The sequence below is a fragment of the Schistocerca cancellata genome, chromosome 11 (genome assembly GCF_023864275.1).
Source record: "Schistocerca cancellata isolate TAMUIC-IGC-003103 chromosome 11, iqSchCanc2.1, whole genome shotgun sequence".
In the NCBI taxonomy this organism is placed as follows: domain Eukaryota; kingdom Metazoa; phylum Arthropoda; class Insecta; order Orthoptera; family Acrididae; genus Schistocerca; species Schistocerca cancellata.
Genome location: NC_064636.1, coordinates 103,759,272 through 103,780,255, shown reverse-complemented (window position 1 = coordinate 103,780,255; position 20,984 = coordinate 103,759,272). Strand labels below are relative to the sequence as shown.

Below are 20,984 nucleotides of genomic sequence, written 5' to 3'. Positions count from 1 at the left end.
GAGTATGTCAAGCGCATTGTTATTTCAAGCAGCGCAACAATAAGTTTAGTTATGTAGTGTTGCAGCGAGTAGCAGAGCCAGAGCATATATTTGATAGTTCTGTTGCGTGATTGTGTCTATGTTGCGAGTGTCTCACGAGTTTTTTAGTGTTTTATGCGCTGTACTAGTAGGTGTGGGACAATTCAAAGTTTGAATTCGAAGAGACAAGGAAAATCTGAAAATCGAAATATGTAAAGAAAGTGAAACCTCGCTTAAGAAGCATCTTCCATAATGATCGATTACTAAGGCTAGTCGCCGAACTGGCGTCCATTTGAAAGACTTGCACTAGACTCGTGAGTAGAATAAAATGCAAAGAATTTTTTTACTTAAAATGTTTTTGCCAAACTAGTCTGTTAACCATTTTTGTTTTTTTCACTATCGCAAGGAGAATGGTCTGTCTGTTTATTGTGGACAGCCACAAGTTTAATCACGACTTTCCGCTTTGTAAAGATAGAGCTCCGACAATGTCGCGGTGTATTGGTCACGATAGGCCCCGAAACTCAATTGCTGGCAGTATAGGCACCACCTCAAATATTTGGCAGGCCGGATACCGGGGATGTCCGACCAGCTAACGCGGGCCGCTTTGCCGGCTCTCGCAGGCCGGTTTCGGCCCGCGCGCCGTAGTTTAGAGACCCCTGGCATAGACCCATGTTTCAGAAAATTTCATGGCAAGTAATTGTGAACAATCATTGTAACAAGAGAAGTAAATTTATCAAATAAATATGACATGTATTGAAAAAGTTGTTTTTGTCATTTAACTCCAAGGAAGGCCAGTGGGAAGAATACTTCCCACCTTTTTGTGTGACCTCACTTTCACAGTTGGAGCAAATTTGATATTCTGTATGATAAATATACCTATCTCTTAACTACTATCTGCTCTCCATTCATTCATTTAAAAAAAAAAAACTGCTCAATAATTTTGCCCATGAAAGGGTTAAATCCCATCAAGCATGTATGGGAAGTATGGAGAGACGTACTTCATTATTTCCACACGCATTGACAACCACCGAGCAGTTGACTTATCACCACACCTTGTCATAAGAACTCATTACCAACCTCGTGGCCCACTCGGGAGCACATCGCCACGCACATACTGCCGCCACTGGTGATCGCACACCCCATTACGAAAAAGACGGTCGTGTGAAACCCAGCTCGCGCTATTCGTCCACGAGACTCAGAGGGCCATAGACACGGGTTCCCAAGTAGATGCTGTGTTTCTTGACTACCCGCAAGCCGTTCGATAGTTCCCCACAGTCATTTAATGAACAAAGAGCATATGGACTATCAGAACAATTGTGTGATTGGATTGAAGAGTTCCTAGATAACACAACGCGGCATGTCCTCTCAATGGAGAGAAGTCTTCCGAAGTAAGAGTGATTTCAAGAGTGCTGCAGGAGAGTGTCGTAGGACCGTTGCTATTCACAATATACATAAATGACCTTGTGGATAACATCGGAAGTTCACTGAGGCTTTTTGCAGATGATGCTGTGGTATATCGAGAGGTTGTAACAGTGGAAAATTGTACCGAAATGCAGGAGGATCTGCAATGAATTGACGCATGGTGCAGGAATGGCAATTGAAACTCAATGTAGACAAGTTTAATGTGCTGCGAATACATAGAAAGAAAGATCCTTTATCATTTAGCTACAGTATAGCACGTTAGCAACTGGGAGCAATTACTTCCATAAATTATCTGGGAGTAGGCGTTAGGAGTGATTTAAAGTGGAATGATCATATAAAGTTGATCGTCGGTAAAGCAGATGCTAGACTGAGATTCATTGGAAGAATGCTAAGGAAATGCAATCCGAAAACAAAGGAAGTAGGTTACAGTACGCTTGTTCGCCCACTGCTTGAATACTGCTCAGCAGTGTGGGATCCGTACCAGATAGGGTCGATAGAAGAGATGGAGAAGATCCAAAGGAGAGCAGTGTGCTTCATTACAGGATCATTTAGTAATCGCGAAAGTGTTAGTGAGATGATAGATAAACTCCAGTGGAAGACTCTGCAGAAGAGACGCTCAGTAGCTCGAACGGGCTTTTGTTGAAGTTTCGAGAACATACCTTCGCCGAAGAGTCAGGCAGTATATTGCTCCCTCCTATGTATATCTCGCGAAGAGACCGTGAGGATAAAATCAGAGAGATTAGAGCCCATACAGAGGCATACCGATAATCCTTCTTTCCACGAACAATACGAGACTGGAATAGAAGGGAGAACCGATAGAGGTACTCAAGGTACTCTCCGCCACACACCGTCAGGTGGCTTGCGGAGTATGGATGTAGATGTATCTCTGTATCTTTTGTACTGTCCAGGGAAAGATCATATATCGCGGTGACTTTAATGTAATTATTGTCATTGAACAAAAGCATCATTTCTCTTTATCTCAGTGTGCATTTCCCTCAGTTACCTCCTATGCTATATTGCAGCAACTCTTTATCCTTAAGTTTTGCACACTTGTGTATTACGTGACAGTACCGAAACAGCCCTACTTATGGAGCAAACACACACTGTCTAGGAGGAACAGAAGTCACATCCCGAACTGTCACATCCCACAGTAGCAAGCACTGCTTTTACAGAACACCTTTGTCGGTGTCACCTGTATGTGGCAGCTTATTCCTGCAAGTGAACAGTGCTATCTGACTTTAGTGCCTGCTCAACGGGCTTACAATTCTAAATCACTCAGAAAAACTGAAGAACTTTTGTGAGCATAGGATCATCACTAAGCTGCAACTTCCACATCAACACGGATGACATATGTCTTAACAGTAGAACTATAAGGTTGAACCCTGTTTTCAGACAGAGTTGAGGATCTGAACCTACATATGTATTTATACTCCACAAGCCACTGTACTTAACATGAGGGAGGGTATTTTACCCAATATCAGGAACACACTGTACTATTTCATACGTACACTGAATGCAGGAAAAATGACTGAATATATGTTTCTCTTATTCTCTCACGATCCCTACTTGAGATGTACACAGTAATCTATAAGAAATTGCCATTTTTAGACCACTTAGTACAAATTCTGTGAGTGGTAGGTGGAGACAGGACATATGAGGGGGGGATAAAAAAAAATCAAACTAAGTTTTGGTGGACAGAGCTTCGATAGTATCACATTCCGCCACTAGAAGCACACAGAGTGGATACTCCAGAAACAGTAAGACGAGTGCCATCGCTAACGGAGGTCGGGACTAGTTTCAGTACAGTTTACAGGAACAACTGTTTTTTACAAATGTGGTTTTTGCAATGGCCAATTGTTGTGAACACCGTGTGGCAGGGAAATTCCGGTTTCTGCTTGGAAAAAGAGTAACAGAAACTCTTGAAATGTTAAAAACGCTTACAAGAATGACGATGTGGGGAACACATGAGTGTTTGAATGGTTTTCCCATTTCAAACATGGTGAAATGTCAATTAGTGACAAGCCTCGTTCCGGCCATCTTCCACGACCCGAACACGTGAAATGTTGAAAACGTTCGTGCAGTCATCGACAAAGACAGATGACAGACTACTGGTGAAATTGTGAGCTGTCAGAAGTGACTTAGTTGGGTACACTGAATTGAGACAGAAGATTTGGGAAAGAAAATGGTGGGTGTCTAATTTTTGCCACAACTGCCAACTGGTGGAGGGGGAAAAAAAGTCCCAAAGTGATTCAAACTTTTTTCAAAAAACATTACAGCTAACAAACTTGGTACTGCACTTACAATCGAGCCAGTGGAAGACTTCAAGTTCGCCTCGGCCAAGAAAGCTCGTCAGTTGAAATCAAACATTAAAACAATGCTGAATTGTTCTTTAGATGTGAGAGGAGTTGTCCATTCAGAGTTTGTCCTGCGGGATCAAAGCAAACTTTCTGCTCAGAAGTTTTGAAAAGACTGCGCAACAGTGTGCAGCGGAAGCAGCCCAGTTAGTGGCAGTCAAGTGCCTCGATTTTCATTATGACAATGCCCATGCCCCTGCTCACACAGCCCTGTCGATATGACGATTCTTGACCAAAAATGGTATGACCGCTGCTCCCCCCCCCCCCCCCCCCCCCATACTAACCCGACCTAGCCCTGTGCGACTTTTTTTGGTTTCCTAGAACGAGAAGAGATGTGAAAGGAAAGCACTTTCCTGATGTTGCTGAAGTTAAGGGGAAAAAAAGACAGAGGCACTATAAAGCATCACAAAATATGAATTTAAACAATGTTCTGAACAATGGAACAAAAGATTACAAAACTGTATTAGTGCAAGTGGAGAGAACATTGAAGTGTATTGAAGGTTCGTGCTTAAAATATGAATAGTTAAGTTCAAAATTATAACAATAAGTTTGGCTTCTTTCGGGTACCCCCGTACATCGTTCACTTTGGGATTTCGACAGAGTAATACCACAACCAACTGGTCGCAAATAATTTTTAATACACTGACCTACGTTTTGACACCTCTAAGGATAACTTCATCAGAATGAAATTTCAACAACCCTATAAAATAAAAGAAAAATAAGTTTGAACAGAAACATCGAGAAAGGTGAAACCACCTTAACATAAAGGCTACTTATGTACAGTTACGCTCCGAGCTGGCAATAGCCAAAATTATAAGCACACGTGCTCAAGTCAAAAATTAAAAATATTCCGGCATTTGGTACGTATACCTTGTAATGAACATCATCAGACTGATCGGCCCAGTGGCTTACACTCCTGCTGGTAATGCTTCTGTTCAAACTTATTTTATAGGGTTGTTAAAATTACACTCTGATGAAGTATCCTTAGAGATGTCAAAACCTAGGTCAATATATTACAAATTATGTGCAATCGGTTGGCTGTGGTACTTCTCCGTTGAAACTTATATAAAGTTGCTGAGAGAGAGCCACGTTCAAAGCTGCACTTTGGGACTGTCTGCCATTTCAGTAGCAGTGAACGACAGAATGCCATGTGTCAACATGTAGGACCACTGTCCTAAGTCTGAATCTGTCATTGTAAAGTTGCGAATATTTTGTTCACATCTCAACTGCTCAGTTCCAAGTAGCAATGTGATCCTATGGCTGGCTACAGCTTTCATAGCAATAGGAAACATTCTTCAGAAGCTGCCACGTCCTGATAAAAAAATGAGGTCGCCTAAAAATGTCGCCACTGTGAGAGGGGCAATTGTCACAGTGCTAGAGGCAAAACACACATCGACATGCACACCGTCTACAGACAATTTGCGAGTGTGTGAGAAAAATGTTACATTATTTTAAAATCTGCCTGTACAAAATGCTGGAGCATCAGCAGATCAAAGATAGAGACTTCCAACGACGAGGAGACTTCCCAGTATGAGTGCGAGCAATTTCTGAGTCCGACGCAAATGCTATAATGTTTACGAGCAATGAGAAGCATTTTCACTTAAATGGTCAGTTAAAAAATAGAGCTACCATATTCGGGTCTCTGAAATGTCTCGCCTAGTTCGGGAAAGATTTCTTCACTCCCAGCACGTGTATACGTGGTGTGCTGTAGCAGCTGTCAGTGCAACTGAGAGTTATTTTTTTGAGGAAGGCAGGTTAACAGTGAAAGGGATTTCTGAATGTTGCTTACAGGTATACTGGGGTGTCATTTCTCTTTTCAGTTATGTGTCATGACCACTGAGGTCGTCAGACTTACGGCTCTCTTGTGGAGGTATTTTAAAGGCTGTGTCAGTAAAAATCATCGCATGTCGACACTGGCAATAATCTGTGTGATGAACAAAGAAAATGAATACAAAGAATCGTGTACAAGTTGTCAGCAGCCAGTGATAATGTTCATTCGGAACTGTCTATAGTTCATAAATAAACATATCTGATATTTTGTTCTATGTGGTTAGAATTTGTAGTGAAATTGGAAATAAGGCGTACAAGTGGGTTAGGGCAATAACAAACATTTATCTCGGGCTATGCTAAATGTCGCTTTATAACAGCAGCCATATTTTCATTTTGAGATTCACTGGCTCTGCAAACTCACAAGCAAAGTATAGCACTGCAAACCCAACCTAGGCTCTGGCTTTGTTACAGGTCAGTCTCTCAGAACATCTAGTTTTCTTCCCATTTTCTATATAAAAACAACTGTAACCTATATGAGGTTTTCACTCTGCTGCAGAGTGTGCACTTATATGAAACTTCCTGGGAGATTAAAACTGTGTGCCGGACTGAGACTCGAAGTCGGGACTTTTGCCTTCCGCGGGCAAGTGCACTACCCAAGCACCCTGCAGAGTGAAAATCTCATTCTGGAAACATCCCCCAGGCTGTGGCTAAGCCATGTCTCCGCAATATCCTTTCTTTCAGGAGTGCTACTTCTGCAAGGTTTGCAGGAGAGCTTCTGTAAAGTTTGGAAGGTAGGAGACAAGGCACTGGCAGAAGTGAAACTGTGAGGACGGGACGTGAGTCATGCCTGGGTAGCTCAGATGGTAGAGTACCTGCCCGCGAAAGGCAAAGGCCCCGAGTTCGAGTCTCGGTCCGGCACACAGTTTTAATCTGCCAGGAAGTTTCAACTGTAATCAATTCGTATCTTCCACCACATGAAATCATTAGATTCAGTAATTCTCACTGACTACCATATACCATCACTTGATTGTCTACAACCTACATCAATGAAATGCAGACATCAGCACACAACATAGGAGCTGCAGACCCTGTGAAGTGCACTTTAGCTGACCACGTCTATGTTAACAAACACCAAAGATTTATGGAGTTTTAATTTGCTTCTAAAGAAGAGGTGGGTTTGATTGAAGGAGCCTGGGAGCCTGCAGAGTTGAAAATAGTTTTTGAGAGAATGACCGCCAGTTCGATGATGGTAAATTTCCCTAAGTGCCCTCGTAAATCAAATACAAGCTGTTAACCTTTGAGTCCATACGTCTTCCTGTAATACCCACTCTAAATTCACCCCACTGTGTTCCGGAGGCAACGTTGCATATCCTTCTTTCCTTTCCAAAGATTCTCATTAAATTCCCTGAGACCTCTATTACACTTCTGTATGGTCTACAATAACCGTTACGATCCTAGCAGTGTCTCTCTGTATCCATTTGATGTCTTCTGTTGTGCCTACTTGTTCAGGGAAGGTTTGGAAGCAAAAACCTGAAATTTCTGGAATTTCTCAAAATAAGTCCTACAAAGTACCTGCATAAAATGGTTTACAATTTAACTCTGAGTCATCCTTGGCAATATTTTATTTCATTATTTGCTTGTCTGTGAAGCTATTTAATTTTGAACAGATAATTCTTTAAATATGGCTATATCTGAAACTACTACACATAAAAGAATACACAGCACTCAGTGCTGGCTACCCTGTCATTTACAATATGCCCAGGGAGGACAGTCACACACCTCAGAAAATTGAACCGAACTCTGTACAGCACCCAAAACTGTCAGACGACAAGTCACTGAGGGATCAACAGCAGGATAAAACAATAAAAGACCTTCATTAGTATTATGAAATGACCAGCACGAACAACAGAAATAATTTAGAAGAAAAAAGTCTGGGATACATATTTCTACGAACTCTAAAAAGACAAGAAGCCAATAAAATCACTTTGCCAGTATGGATCTGAACCGTGGTGTAAATTCCAAATGGAGGAAGTTGAAGATTGTGTTTCAGACAAATGAATTCTACTCCTGAAGTTGTTACAGAAGCCAACGAGGCAATTTGTAGGGACGTCAGTCACTGAGACCACCTCCGAAAGGGTCTGTGTGTGCACATTCAGAACCCCAATGAGCTATTCAGTAATATGTTTCAGACATGGGCACGTGAGAACATCTTTGTGGGGTGAAGTGCTACGATACAGGGTGTCCGTGATGCTGTGTTATCAATTAATGTCAGAAACATGGGAAGAATACGAGTCCCAATGCATCTCAACATTTACCCTGGGTATGATACTATAAATAGACTGCAACTTTTAGGCAAATTAGCCATTTCACACCAGTGCTGTAACATTTCTGCCTCTCCTGATACCTCTAATCTTCATTATGCTCAATTTCTGTGGAAGTTTGACCTATTTGGCATTTAGTGGTTCTGTTGGAAGACTGTAGTTAGCAATAGTTTCACCAGATGGCAGTTTCACTCAGTTTCAAAGCATAGTTTCAGCTTCTGTTGCACTACTGATTTCCTGCCTCATTTCAGTTCTGCACTGACGTATTGAGTTCCTCACTTAGTTGCGTTGTAAGGAATGCAATACAACACTATGAACGTTTCTCTGCTTCAAGCTTTATCACACACAGAAGAATTTTTGAATGTAACACTCTATGTGAAGAAACTGACAGAATGTAATGTACTGAAATGAAATGTTCACTGAATGTAAACATTACCATACATGTGAAAACAGAAACAACATTTAAACATACATTTCAAATAATAAAGTACCCACACCACCAGTACTCTGTCCAAAACCACGGACCTGACAGACGGTATAAAAAAATTATGTGAAGTGTCTAAAAGATCAAGAACAATCTTTCTATTCAAAATGAAGATCAAAAATGTTTGAATACATGTAAAAATATTTTCCCAAATAAGCTTATAATACAAAGTCTTATTGTGATTAAGCTGAATGCAGTGACAGGGAAGTACAGGAAAAAACGGGATAAGTTCGCCCACGCGGGACTGGCTCGCGTCCACAGCACACGACTCTGCTACCACTACACCGGTGAGAAAAGGTTAAGAGTTCCCGAGTCAGAGTGTGCAGCCAAGTTCAACACCAATGAAGCATGATCAGATGGAAGTAAGATTTGCAGGAGAATTTTTGGAATATATACTGTGTTTGAACAATGTGGATAACCTCACAAAAAAGGATCTATTCACAGACAGGTCAACATGTATTCAGAAAATAACATCCTTGTGAAATACAACTAGCTCTTTATTCTCACTGAGTAATGAGTGCTATTGAAAGGGGATCTCGAGTTGATTCCCTATCTCTAGATTTCCATTAGGCTTTGATACTGTTCCTCACAAGAAGCTTCTAATCAAATTGTGTGCATATTCAGTTGTGCAATTGGATTTGTGACTTGCTCTCGGAAAGGTCACAATTTGCACTAACTGACAGAAAGTTATTGAGTAAAACAGAAATTATATCTGGCTTTCTCCCTCTCCTGTTCCTAACATATATAAGTAATTAAGGAAATGATCTGAGCAATCCTCTTAGACTGTTTGCAAATGATGTGTCATTTATCATCTAGTAAAGACAGTAGAAGAGCAAAATCAATTGCAAAATTACTTAATACGACGTATGTCTAAGAAGTGAAAAGTAATAACTGACTTTAAACAATAAACAATGTAAGGTTCTGCATACGATTACTAAAAGGAGTTCATTACGTTTCGGTTACAACCTACGTCACACAATTTTAAAGATTGTCAAGCCATCTAAATACCTACAGATTACAATTACAAACAGCTCAAATTAGAACCATTACAAAGAAATTTGTGGGGAGGGCAAAAGAAAGAATGCGTCCTATTGGCAGGACACTTAAGAAAATCAACAAAGTTACTGGAAAGACCGTCTACCATACACACTCATCCATCCTCTTCTGTATCATAACTATCCAGTACCACAGAGAATTGATGGAGGACACTCAAACATTCAAAGAAAGCCAGCTCTTTTTGTACTATCGAGAAACAGGCGAGAGAGTATGACAGATACAATATGCGAGTCTAGACTGCAATCCTTAAAATAACTGGCAAGTTCTTTTCACGATCAGTCGCCAACTTTCTCCTCTGAATGTAAAAATATTTTGTCGACTTTCGTCTATTACTTTCGTTTATTTTTTACATTCACAGGAAGTAAAAATTTCATCGAGCCAACTGCATATCTGGAAGGATACTCTGTACAATTGTATCTCGGATATCAGTCGAGGATGTCACAGATGAGGCTCTCTTCTGGGGTCACTTGGCAGATATCCTGCATACTAGGGGAGTAAGTGCAGCTCACCCCTGATGGTGTGGGCGGCGACGCGCGCCTGATGCAGCTTGGGCAGCACCTCGACGTCCAGCAGGGTGGGCGCGGCGCCCGTAAGGAATGGCCCCCGCAGCCCCAGGAGGTGCGCGTCCGCCTTACGCAGCTCCGCCTCCAGCTGTGATGTGTCGCGCACCACGCCGCGAACCAAATAGCAGAAGCGGGAGAACATGTCCCTGCAGAGCAGACGGGGCAGGTCACGAGATCGATACAATGAAGCTGTTCCTTAAACTGTGCTGTTACGCTAGTGGCTGTGCTCATATATTAATAGTTTTGCTACGATGATTGATGGTAAGTAGGCCATTGTCTGTGCAATAACATCGGTTGCCCTTACATGTCTGTATGTACGAGAGTGGGAACTTAAATAGTGGCAACACTACTGTGGTGACACTATGCAATGGACTTTACTATTGTCGCCGATAGCACACGTCGTTCATGTACCTACCTTACCTCCGAACAAATGGACTAGCCCGTCCTACGTCACCGGCGTGCACACAATCGAGGGAAAAACAGTCACTTGTTAGCGAGTGGTCTAACGTAACGGTGTCACTATGTTTTCGAAACAGGAACAACGGAGTTGGATCGAGATTGAATGTGGCAGAGGTCGTACAGCACGACAGTGTCATAAAGGTCTTCGAGAGGAGTGTGGGGAATCGGAATTACCGCAACCCACCCATCATTTTGCACGACAATGTGCGGGTGCATACAGTGCAAGTTGTGGCTGCTCTGTTCGGTCGATGGGACTGGGGTGTACTGTACCATCCACCATACTCCCCGGACTTCAGTCCTTGTGACTTTGATTTGATTACGAAGGTGAACTGTTCCAGAGATTCGACAGGCAGTAGATCACTCCATTCGCACCATCAATAGAACAGGCCCCGCTAACGATATACCACGTCTTCCACATCGCTGGCAACGGGTTCTACACGACACTGGTGACTACTTTGAAGAACATTAACAGGTGCAAACATGTAACTGTTTTGTATCAGTTGTGAATAAATAGTTTCCACTGTTTAAGTTCCAACCCTCGTATATACAGAGTGTCCATTAAGTCCGGGAACACTATCAATTATTTATTGCACATGAACTAAACACTGTACAGATGCCATACATATTGCATTTTAAGAGAAACTCTGAAAGTTGTTTATACAAACATTTGATATGGGAACCATGAGTGACCAGGGAGACATCAATACGGTAATCGAATTTTTGCCATACCTGTCGCAACATGGCATTGTCAATTGTGGCAGTCACTTTCCGTATTCTCTACCAGAGCTCTGCTACATCACGTGGTAGAGGTGGTACAACCCCCAATCGGTGATGTGTCCCCACAGAAAAAAGTCACACAGAGTGAGATCTGGAGATCGGGGAGGCCATTTCATGAAACAGCTGTCCCCTTCTGTAGCACGGCCGATCCATCAATGCGGCAGCTGTGTGTTCATGTACCCACGAACTTCACGATGAAAATGGGGTGGAGCCCCATCCTGCTGAAAGATGAACGGAGAGTCTGATTGCATTTGAGGCATCAGCCACTGCTGCAACATGTCCACGTAGGAATACCCAGAGACCTTGCTCTCGGCAAAGAAGAATGGCCCCTACAGTTTTCGACGTGACAAGGCACAAAACATATTTACCTTTGGAGAATCACGGTCAAATTCAATGCATTCGTGTGAATGCTTTGTACCCCAGATTCGACAATTATGCCTGTTCACTTTCCCATTAGTGCAAAAAGTGGCTTCGTCGCTAAAAATTAAGCTATCAACAATGTCATCCCCATCCTCAAAGAACTGCTGCAACTGCGAACAAAACTCAAAACACTTGTCGTCATTGCACGACGCACTGATTTCTCTGGACTCCTTATGAACATCTCTCATACGCACTTCACATTCACTTCACTCACACTGAGACATCCACAACCCATCATAGTGAATTTGTTGTGCCAGTGGTAAATGGCTTTCTTTGTTGGTGGCTTCTTACTGTTCTTGGTTCTAAACATCTGTTGAACAGCTGTAGCACACTTGTTTTTGTTGAGCTCCAACACACAGAAAGCTTGCTCCACAACTGCACTCGCCACGTTTGCGATTAGCACTGACTATTGGCAAATACCAAACTATACTGTGGCGGTAAACATAAAAAAAAAAGTTTTCCACGGTGTCTCTTCAATATAACATATGTATGATATCTGTACAATGTTTGGTTCTTGTGCAAAAAATTATTGAAAGTCTTCCCAGACTCTATGTACACCCTGTATATAGACGTGCGCGCGCATGCACGAATACAAACATACATTTGTACGTTCAGTGTTCAGATAAGCATAGGTTGTGATGTGCAACCACCTCCCATCGCCCCAAAATGGTCCAGCACATGACGTAGTGGCACGTGTAACATAGCTGCCGAGGGGGGCGTGTAGGGGAGCGTGGACTGGGTTGCACATCTATACATCGTGCTACTGCAGTAGCTATACATTATACAATGTCTCCATTATGCAATAAATTTAATAATGTTTTGGTACCATTTACGTTAATAGGTGTAAAAAAAAAAAGGATATTCCATTCCCTACTTCACCCTTTTATTTTTATTTCTTTCCTGAAGTGGCCTGTGTTCTTCCTTAGGATTGAATCTCCATACCAAATTTCAATGAAACTGGTTCAGCAGTTTAATTGTGAAAACATAACAGATTCACTTTCACATTTATAATATCAGTATGGATAGTGATGTCACAGTTGTTACATAATTACTGAAATGTTAAACCATGGCACGACAACATATAAATTGTCCCAAATCACTGGTCAAACAACACATTTCAGTAAATGACTTCTTGTTCTCACTGTAAAGATAATGGATGGTGGACAGTGAAGATGGATGAAAACAATGATTTTTGGTTTTTATCCTGTCTGATGCACCATTTAATTCTGCTCTGCCAAATGTGTGCCATAGAGATTATGTGACTGGCTGATTATATTCTTTTTTATGTATATATTTACAAAATTATCACACAAGCCTTTCACTATGGCATACCCAATTTCATCAAGATAGCTGTCCTCTCCAGATGGTCAACAGATAAAAAGAAGAGACAAACGACCGCAACGGAATATACTAAAATCTACTATTTACATAATGGTCATTATGTAGGGAGTTACCTGTCAAAGTTTACATATTCTATAATGATCATTTGTCTCCTGTTTTTATCTGTTAGCAATCTGAGGAGGGCCAATGCCTGTTACGGTTCTGACAAATGCTCATTAAACTGTGTTGTAAAAAATACAAAAAATAAAAGATCAAAAGGTTTAAATTAAAGGTAGAGGTTTTATTCTAGCATTTAAAGACAGTGGGACAGAGGGCACAAATCTCTGCTGCCTTCATTGATCAAACAGTGTCATATTTCTCCGAGTCACAGGTAAGACAATTTTTTGAAACACCTGTTACATGATGGTATTAGTGCCTCCTCTATTGTCCATATGTAATTTTCTGTTAGAGGTATCTGCAGTTTGTGTTACTCTATGATTAAAGTGTGTGTGCTTACTGTTATTAAATTTTTAGTCGCTTTTGATTTTTAGTTTGTACCTCATTTGTAATGTCCGGCATAAGACACTGTCACAGGTGCAAATACAATGATAACAGCCATTTCTATAACTTTTCTATAAAGTATGAACGTTGCAGCAAAGGAATAGAAGGTGGAGACTTCCAAATATCTGAGACATTACACTGCTTAGATACATTAATAACATCAGAGGAGGAGACTTCGCAGACATGCACAAAAAGAATGTGGTCCAAATTGCAAAAACTCAAGGAGGATCTGAAAGGCAACTAAAAGACTGTAGACATCTCACAGATACTGATTTAGATCTGCTCCAGTATTATTATGGTTTGGCTATATTGAGAAGAACGGTACAACCAACATTGCTAGTCCATCCCCAAATGACAGCACTCATTTGTCACAAAAGTTTCAAGTCATGGTGTGGGTTTCACAAGGGAAATTACCTTCCTAATATTTACTTGAAGTAGAAAGAACAACTAAATGGGAATATTGAGAAACTACAAATGTCCAAAAAATATTCCAATCTTAAGATTATGTCAAAATTCCAGTTTTCTTCTCGTTTTTCATCGAAATGAAAATAGAGGGAAGAATGACACTGCACTACAGACAACCACGACAGGTTTTCTTGATGTTGAGGTAAAATTTATTTAGTGAATATGTGGGCTTTCTCAATATTTTGTAATAAATAAGCATAAATCATCACTCATACTTTATTGCTAATATGGACAAAAATCAAACAAATTACACCTATTTTCAATTCTCTTTGGAATTATACTAAACACATTGTTCATTCTTTGACTCATTAAGTGTAGAAGATCCTGATGTTTTCTTCTTTTGGTATAAAAAGTAGAAATCATCTCAGTTAACGCAATTTCTTGTCATTTACAGGCACGTATCAGTCATTCTCTTTGTATAAATCAAATGCTGATAACACAAAATTTTGAGAATACCCACATCTTTTCTACACGAGGGACTGCATAACAACAGAGAGAATGCCAGAATATATGAGGTTTCTCTATATCACGATCGACCTATATGTTTTAAGCACAAAATGATAGGCAACTCAATTTTGTCAAAAAAACTTGAGCATATTTGGTTTCTCAATATTCCCATTCAACTATCAAAAATGCCTCTTGAGATCTAAGTGACTGAACGCATTAAGGAAAATTTCACTACAGTCATACAAATAAAAGTTTCAGTCACATAATCTGAAAAAAGTGTGTCAAAAATGTTTCTGGAAAAAGAAGTACCTGGGGGCTAATAGTGCCGAATTTTGTAAGATCCACTAATAAACAAATTAAAGCTACAGAAGTAGAGTTCATATAAAATAACAAGACTCCAGCGTAGAAATGGAATCTCACCGTGAGTGCTGGGTGAGTCCACCCCTTTGTTTCAATGGGCAGCTACTACCAACCAGCAAAGTTTGAGCATTCTCGATGCTATCTCTTTTCTGCACAGTGTGCCACTGAAGCCTTAGTGCATCACAGGAGTAAAGAAAGTTCTTCATAATCAGACTCGTTTGATTATACACAGTGTCATTATATTTCTGTCAAAAGATGCAGAGGAGGAAGCAAAAATCTCTTTAAAAACTAATTGGATCCTCATCAACCCTTCTGCCACAAGAAGGAGCCAGTGGGCTCCAAAAGCTCGCAAATTTCAGTATCTTTATACATGTGTTCTCCTGCCACTGCTTAGCGAGTAGATTTTTTATCTATCCAATTACAGACTGCAGGAACTGCTAGCTACTACAGTCTCTCAATACAGAGGACAAAGAAAGAGAGAAATCATAGTCACACCTACTTCCTAAGGCTTCACTACTTCAGAAAAGGTGCAGAAGGAGAAGAAAATTTTATATCTATGTAAAATTTACAGGCAGGTCAGTAGTATAGTAAGCAATTTTATCTGCATTTTTACACCTTTTCTGTTTATGAGATTTCCTACTGGCAGGCTTCTATTGTCGAACTGCACCTCCTCTACCTCACAATGGCCGTTCTTGTCCCCTACTGTGGCATCTGTGCAAGTAAGGACCGAGTTATTTTGAATGCCCTTTACTATGTGGAGACAGAGGGGAGCATGCCACTGCAGTTTTCACTGCTGACAAAGAGCATCTTGCCATAGCAGAGAGATTTGATCTTCAAAAGTTAAAAGATCCGGAACTAAGGAGATAGTCTCACTGGGCTGTTCTAGTGCTATACAAGTTATCTGAACTCTTACTTATTTACTGTTTTTTCCATTTCTCTTAATTTTTATTCTCTGCGCTTTAGGTACAGTTTACTTTGGAACCACATGCAACAGGGAGTTTCAGAATTTGTGTGCTGTTTGATACAACATTCCTTAGAATGAGCTGAACAGTTTCCTTACCATATTGAGAAAAAGTTTAGAAAAACAATCATTTTTTTCTCAGCAGTTTCCAGACTACAATATTTTTGGTTTTGTTTTGGTGTTGCAAGCACACACACACACAAATTAAATATTGGGCTCATTTTATTGGTCATTATGTTTTTATCACTTTGAGTAAGCTTCTCTACAATAGCACTGTAACTTTTCTTGTAAAGCATAGGCTCTACTGAAGCTGTCTGCAGCAACAGCAAAACTTAATCATTTTGTTCCAAATTATAGGCTAGCTGTGTGAGGATTCTTTAAGCTGCACAGTTTAGGGCACCAAATAATTACTAAGTTGCATCTAAGATTGTTGCAGCATTTCTGTGAAGCATTTAAACAAAATATTTGAGCTACTTGAAACTCTGTCATTCAAAATATTCTAACCTTTTTCAGGACTTTTAGTTCTTCAAACAAGTCCACCTTCTTCCTTTTATTCAGGGTGCGCAAAATTACAATATTTTATCTAGTCCAAATAGTGGGCATCCAGTGCTACAAATGTACCTGGCTACTGCAGATTTATTGAAATTATTATGTCTGATGGAACCGTGTGTTCGATGAATCTCACTTTCAAGTTCTTCACCATCTTGCCCTCCACATCACATAAACACTGTATTTTACAGGCACCTGATCTGTCATTTTTATTTAGTATTATTCTTCAGATTGTCATGCAACCTACGGCACTTTATATGGTTCGTGTGTTTTCTTTAAAATCTTTGTAAAAATGTTGTAATAAACTTTATTATTTCTTGTAATAACTGGGTGATTTCATCTCAAATCATACAGGTCATATCAACTTGTGATCATGAATTTCGCTGGAAAAAATATATATTAGACCTCTATATAGTAAGTATTAAAAAATAAGGTATTTTCATTTTATTTTAATTTCTGTAAATAGTGCGGCCCTTAGAAAAATGTATATTTTGTTAACAACTCTTAAAACAGTAGAGAACAAAAAATATATAACTAATAAACCAAAAGTGCTGGAAACCTGGCAGATGTTTTGCATTCAAGTTCCGTCTTAGTGTATTGCAATTTAGTTGAGACCCCACATTTACGAGCTTCCTTTAACTTACAAATTTAATATGTTGATTTTTCCACTCAAAAAATTTTTGTTTCTAATTTGGAAAGTCACAGAATGCTTATCTTTTCTGTCATGTTACCAGATACTACTGATGTACTTATAAAACAGTATCTTCTCTGATTCAGCTATCTGTATTATGTAAATATTTACAACCAAAAAAGTAAAAAATTACGTTTTTGCTAGTTTTTACTGAATTATTTATTCGAAAACCCCTATCTGAAAACTTTTGAGAATTACACAAAATATTGTTTGATTAATGTGTCAGTAAGCAGTGCAAACACAGTGGGCAATATTTTTCTGTGTTACGTATTAAAAATTTCACTACATTCTGCACCTTTTACATCAGTGAATTTCTAATATAAAATATCACTGAATTTCTAGTTCGAAATCTGCACGTTGGCAACAGTGTTTCCTGTGCTCTTCTGTTTTTAACACACATTTGTTTTTTCTTGTACGTTAACCAATTTTGTATTAAGTTTCGTGTTTGGTTTGAACTTTTTGTTAGATACAATATCAGTGGAAATACAGCAGAGAAAGAGTGAGGTGTGTGGACTCTGAAAAAAGACACAAGACGGTGGTGTGTAAGAAAAGTGAAACACACTTGTTGGAAATCTATCAAAAGTATTGCGGAAGTATCTTGGTCCTCAAGTAACAGTATTAGCATGACATTCATTGTCCAGGAACAGCTACACTCACTACAAAAGAAAATTAGTGACAATCCATGTGAACAATCACCCCATCACAAGACAATACAGATGTTTATATTCCAGGGTGTGAAGCCGTTGATGCATTGAATGTTAAAATTTCTGCTGGGGCCCCTGCTATATCCCCCCTTAAACCTCCAGGAAAGGTAAGAAGCACAAGAAGGATGTATAAAGAATAGTGGAAGAAATTGAAACAAGTTCTATACAAGCAACATCTTCAAAACGTTGGGAAGATATAATGTAGATGCACTTGGTACAGAACCTGAAGATAGTGATACTTGCACAAAATGTGACGTGTGGTTTCAAAATCTAAATACTGCTACCTCAGCAGCCACCTATACTGAGAAGGTACAGTTACTGACACTGATACCACGTAGCGATTCTAAGCAGTAGATACAGAAATACATACCCTCTTCCTCACATTACTTAATTCCAAAAGTTCATAAAATAAAGAATGAGAAAGGTATTGGGCATGCCCAAATTCTTACCGTGGGAATCTGTTGCAAGACAATATGCTTACTGTTGCTCTGGAATATTACCTAAGTGATGGCAAAGATTGCACCAGGTGAAGACCTTACCAGTTTGATGTTGTCTCTGTTAGTCAAACGATGAAAAAGTTAAAAAGATATATGACAAGACCAATAAGAGAAGCATATCTCCTAATGAACAAGCAGAACCTGAATTTAAAAATTGGTCTCACAAAAGTGTACTCCTTATGACCAAAATGGGTATAATGCCAGCTAGTGAAGGAAATATACACATGTATTTACTGCACTAATTTGAAACTTGTTTGTTTCACCATAAGCAGTGTCACAGGAATGAAGTACACAGAGATGGACCTGGTGTTTTTGTGCATATGCAAAGTGCCGCAAGATAAATGTTGGTAGCAGGGCTGTGCAATGTGTCCTGGTGCTGAAGTGATGACTGTTAAAGCATTGTACATACAGGATACTGACAATGACATAATATATGCATTGTGGAAAGGGGGAGAGTTGGTGAGAGTAGAGTCAGAGAAGTTTGTTACAGATGTTAGGCATTGGGTCACGAAAGGGATAGCTTACCATCTTATCCGGAGGATCGGAAACACACCATAGCACAAGTAAAATCAGACACATCAAAGAATACTGACACATTAGTTCTCCATTTCGACTTTGCTTAGAACAGGTCTGCTGCTTTGTAGAATGAAATTCAAAGTTACCACTGGCACATATCACAGGTACCAATATTTGCAAGTGTTGCTCACTTCGTTGGAACATCACACTGTTTTGCTTTTGTCAGTAATGACCTCATTCACAACAAGGCATGTATGTGCTACGCTGTCAGAATGATAATTGATGACATAGCATCTAGAGCCCACACATTTTCTGAACGTGTGTATGTGACTGATGGTGCAGCATCTCATTTTAAAAATCGCTTTCAGCTTTATGAGCTTGGTCAGGAATTAAGACAAAAAAATGGATATTTTTAGCAGCAGATCACAGAAAAATTGCATGTGATGGGGTAGGGGGTTTCTGTAAACATCTTGGGGTTGGGTTGTCTGGGGGAGGAGACCAGACAGTGAGGTCATCGGTCTCATCGGATTACGGAAGGACAGGGAAGGAAGTCGACCGTGCCCTTTCAAAGGAACCATCCCGGCATTTGCCTGGAGCGATTTAGGGAAATCACGGAAAACCTAAATCAGGATGGCCAGACGCGGGATTGAATCGTCGTCTTAACAAATGCGAGTCCAGTGTGCTAGCCATTGAGCCACCTTGGTCGGTGTAAACATCTTGCAACAAGATTTAATCTCCAGCGTGATGCTGTTGCTGCTACAACTGATGCTACTGGATTTGTACACACTGTGCCAACATTAGTGAACAAAACATGAAACTCTTAATACTAAATGAAAGTATGAGGGTAAGACCACAATTTAGTTATATTTTTGTTTATTTTGGTAGTATTGTCAGTTTAGGTTGATGATGCGTGCTTTGTTTATTTGTCATTATATCTTTACAATTTTCAACCTGCTAGGTTAGTTTCGTTATCGCTGTCGTGCTGTTAATCATGGCTGCCCTTTTGTCTATTTGCACCAAAGAAGAACATTAGATTAGATTAGATTTACTTTCATTCCAATTGATCCGTTCAGTGATTCGTTTTTTGTGGTTGGAAGGCGTATCAGGGGCCGAAATTCACTGAAGACTTTCAGTACAGTACAGGAACAGTGTTTTGCTACAACGGAGTGTCTACGAATGGATTGAAAAATTCCGAAATGGTCGCACAAGTGTTATGCATGATCTAGGAGCCAGACAACTGTTTACCGTCACAAATGAAGAAACCATGGAGTGTTCAGGTGAAATGATTCTTTAGACAAACGATTAACTATTGATGAAGTGGTACACTGTCTGCAATTTAGTGATGGTTCTGCATATGAAATCATCCACAACAGACTTGGGTTTCATAAAGTTTGCGCAAAATGAGTCCCAAAACAACTTGCATAGTTCCATAAACAAATGTGTTTGGACATCTGCAAAAACATTTATGGTAAAGAAGGGGACACCTTCTTAGACAGGAACAGTACTGGTGTCGAAACATGGATCCATCATTACGAGCCGGAGAGTAAACGGCAGAGTGTGGAATGGAAACATCCAAATTCACTGTGCAGGAAAAAGTTCAAGACCCAACTGTCCATAGGAAAATTGATGCTTACGGTTTTTTGGGACACACAAGGTCCTGTACTGGAACATTATGGGGAAAGGGGCACAACAATAAACTGTGTATGTTACAGTGAGTTGCTTAATGCCGCATTAAAGCCTCCAATTCGAAGCAAACACCAAGGATTGCTGTCAAAGGGTGTTGTGTTGTTACACGACAATGCCCATCTGCACACTGCTGCCCACACTGCTGAAACGCTCCAAAAACTCAAATTTGAAGTACTGGATCATCCTCCATATAGTCCTGATCTTGCCCCTTCTATCACTTGTTTGGTCCACTCAAACAGGCCTGTCGATTTGCCTCTGACGAAGTGGTGCATTCCTGGCTCGCAGCTCAACTGAGAATCTTCTTTTATGAGGGCATCAGGAAGCTTGTACATTGATGGATCAAGTGCATTTCAATGCACTATGTCAAAAAATGATGTTCTTGTAAGTTTCTTATTTGGTTACAATAAAATTATATAACTACTTTGCATATAATAATCGACTTAGACTCATACATTAAGGGAATTCCATTAAAAAAAAAAAAAAGAGAGAGAAGAGTGGTCTGCTATGAAGACTGCAATAGGAATTCAATCAGGTCATTACTGGGTTGCATCCTGAAGTGGTACATACATTGCAAGAAGGATTC

The 20,984-nt window shown here is 40.0% G+C and overlaps 2 protein-coding genes across 4 annotated transcripts in view; both read right to left on the bottom strand.

Moving 5' to 3' along the window:
* The window catches only part of LOC126108965 (transcription initiation factor TFIID subunit 10-like), a 104,923-nt gene that overhangs the window by 79,799 nt on the left and 4,140 nt on the right, over positions 1-20,984 (bottom strand). The window lies entirely within an intron of this gene.
* LOC126108964 (chloride intracellular channel protein 5-like) overlaps positions 1-20,984 on the bottom strand; it is a 30,756-nt gene that overhangs the window by 6,536 nt on the left and 3,236 nt on the right. The window contains exon 2 of the mRNA XM_049914357.1: positions 9,935-10,134. Coding sequence (XP_049770314.1) covers positions 9,935-10,134 — 200 coding nt within the window. The remainder of the gene's footprint in view (positions 1-9,934; positions 10,135-20,984) is intronic.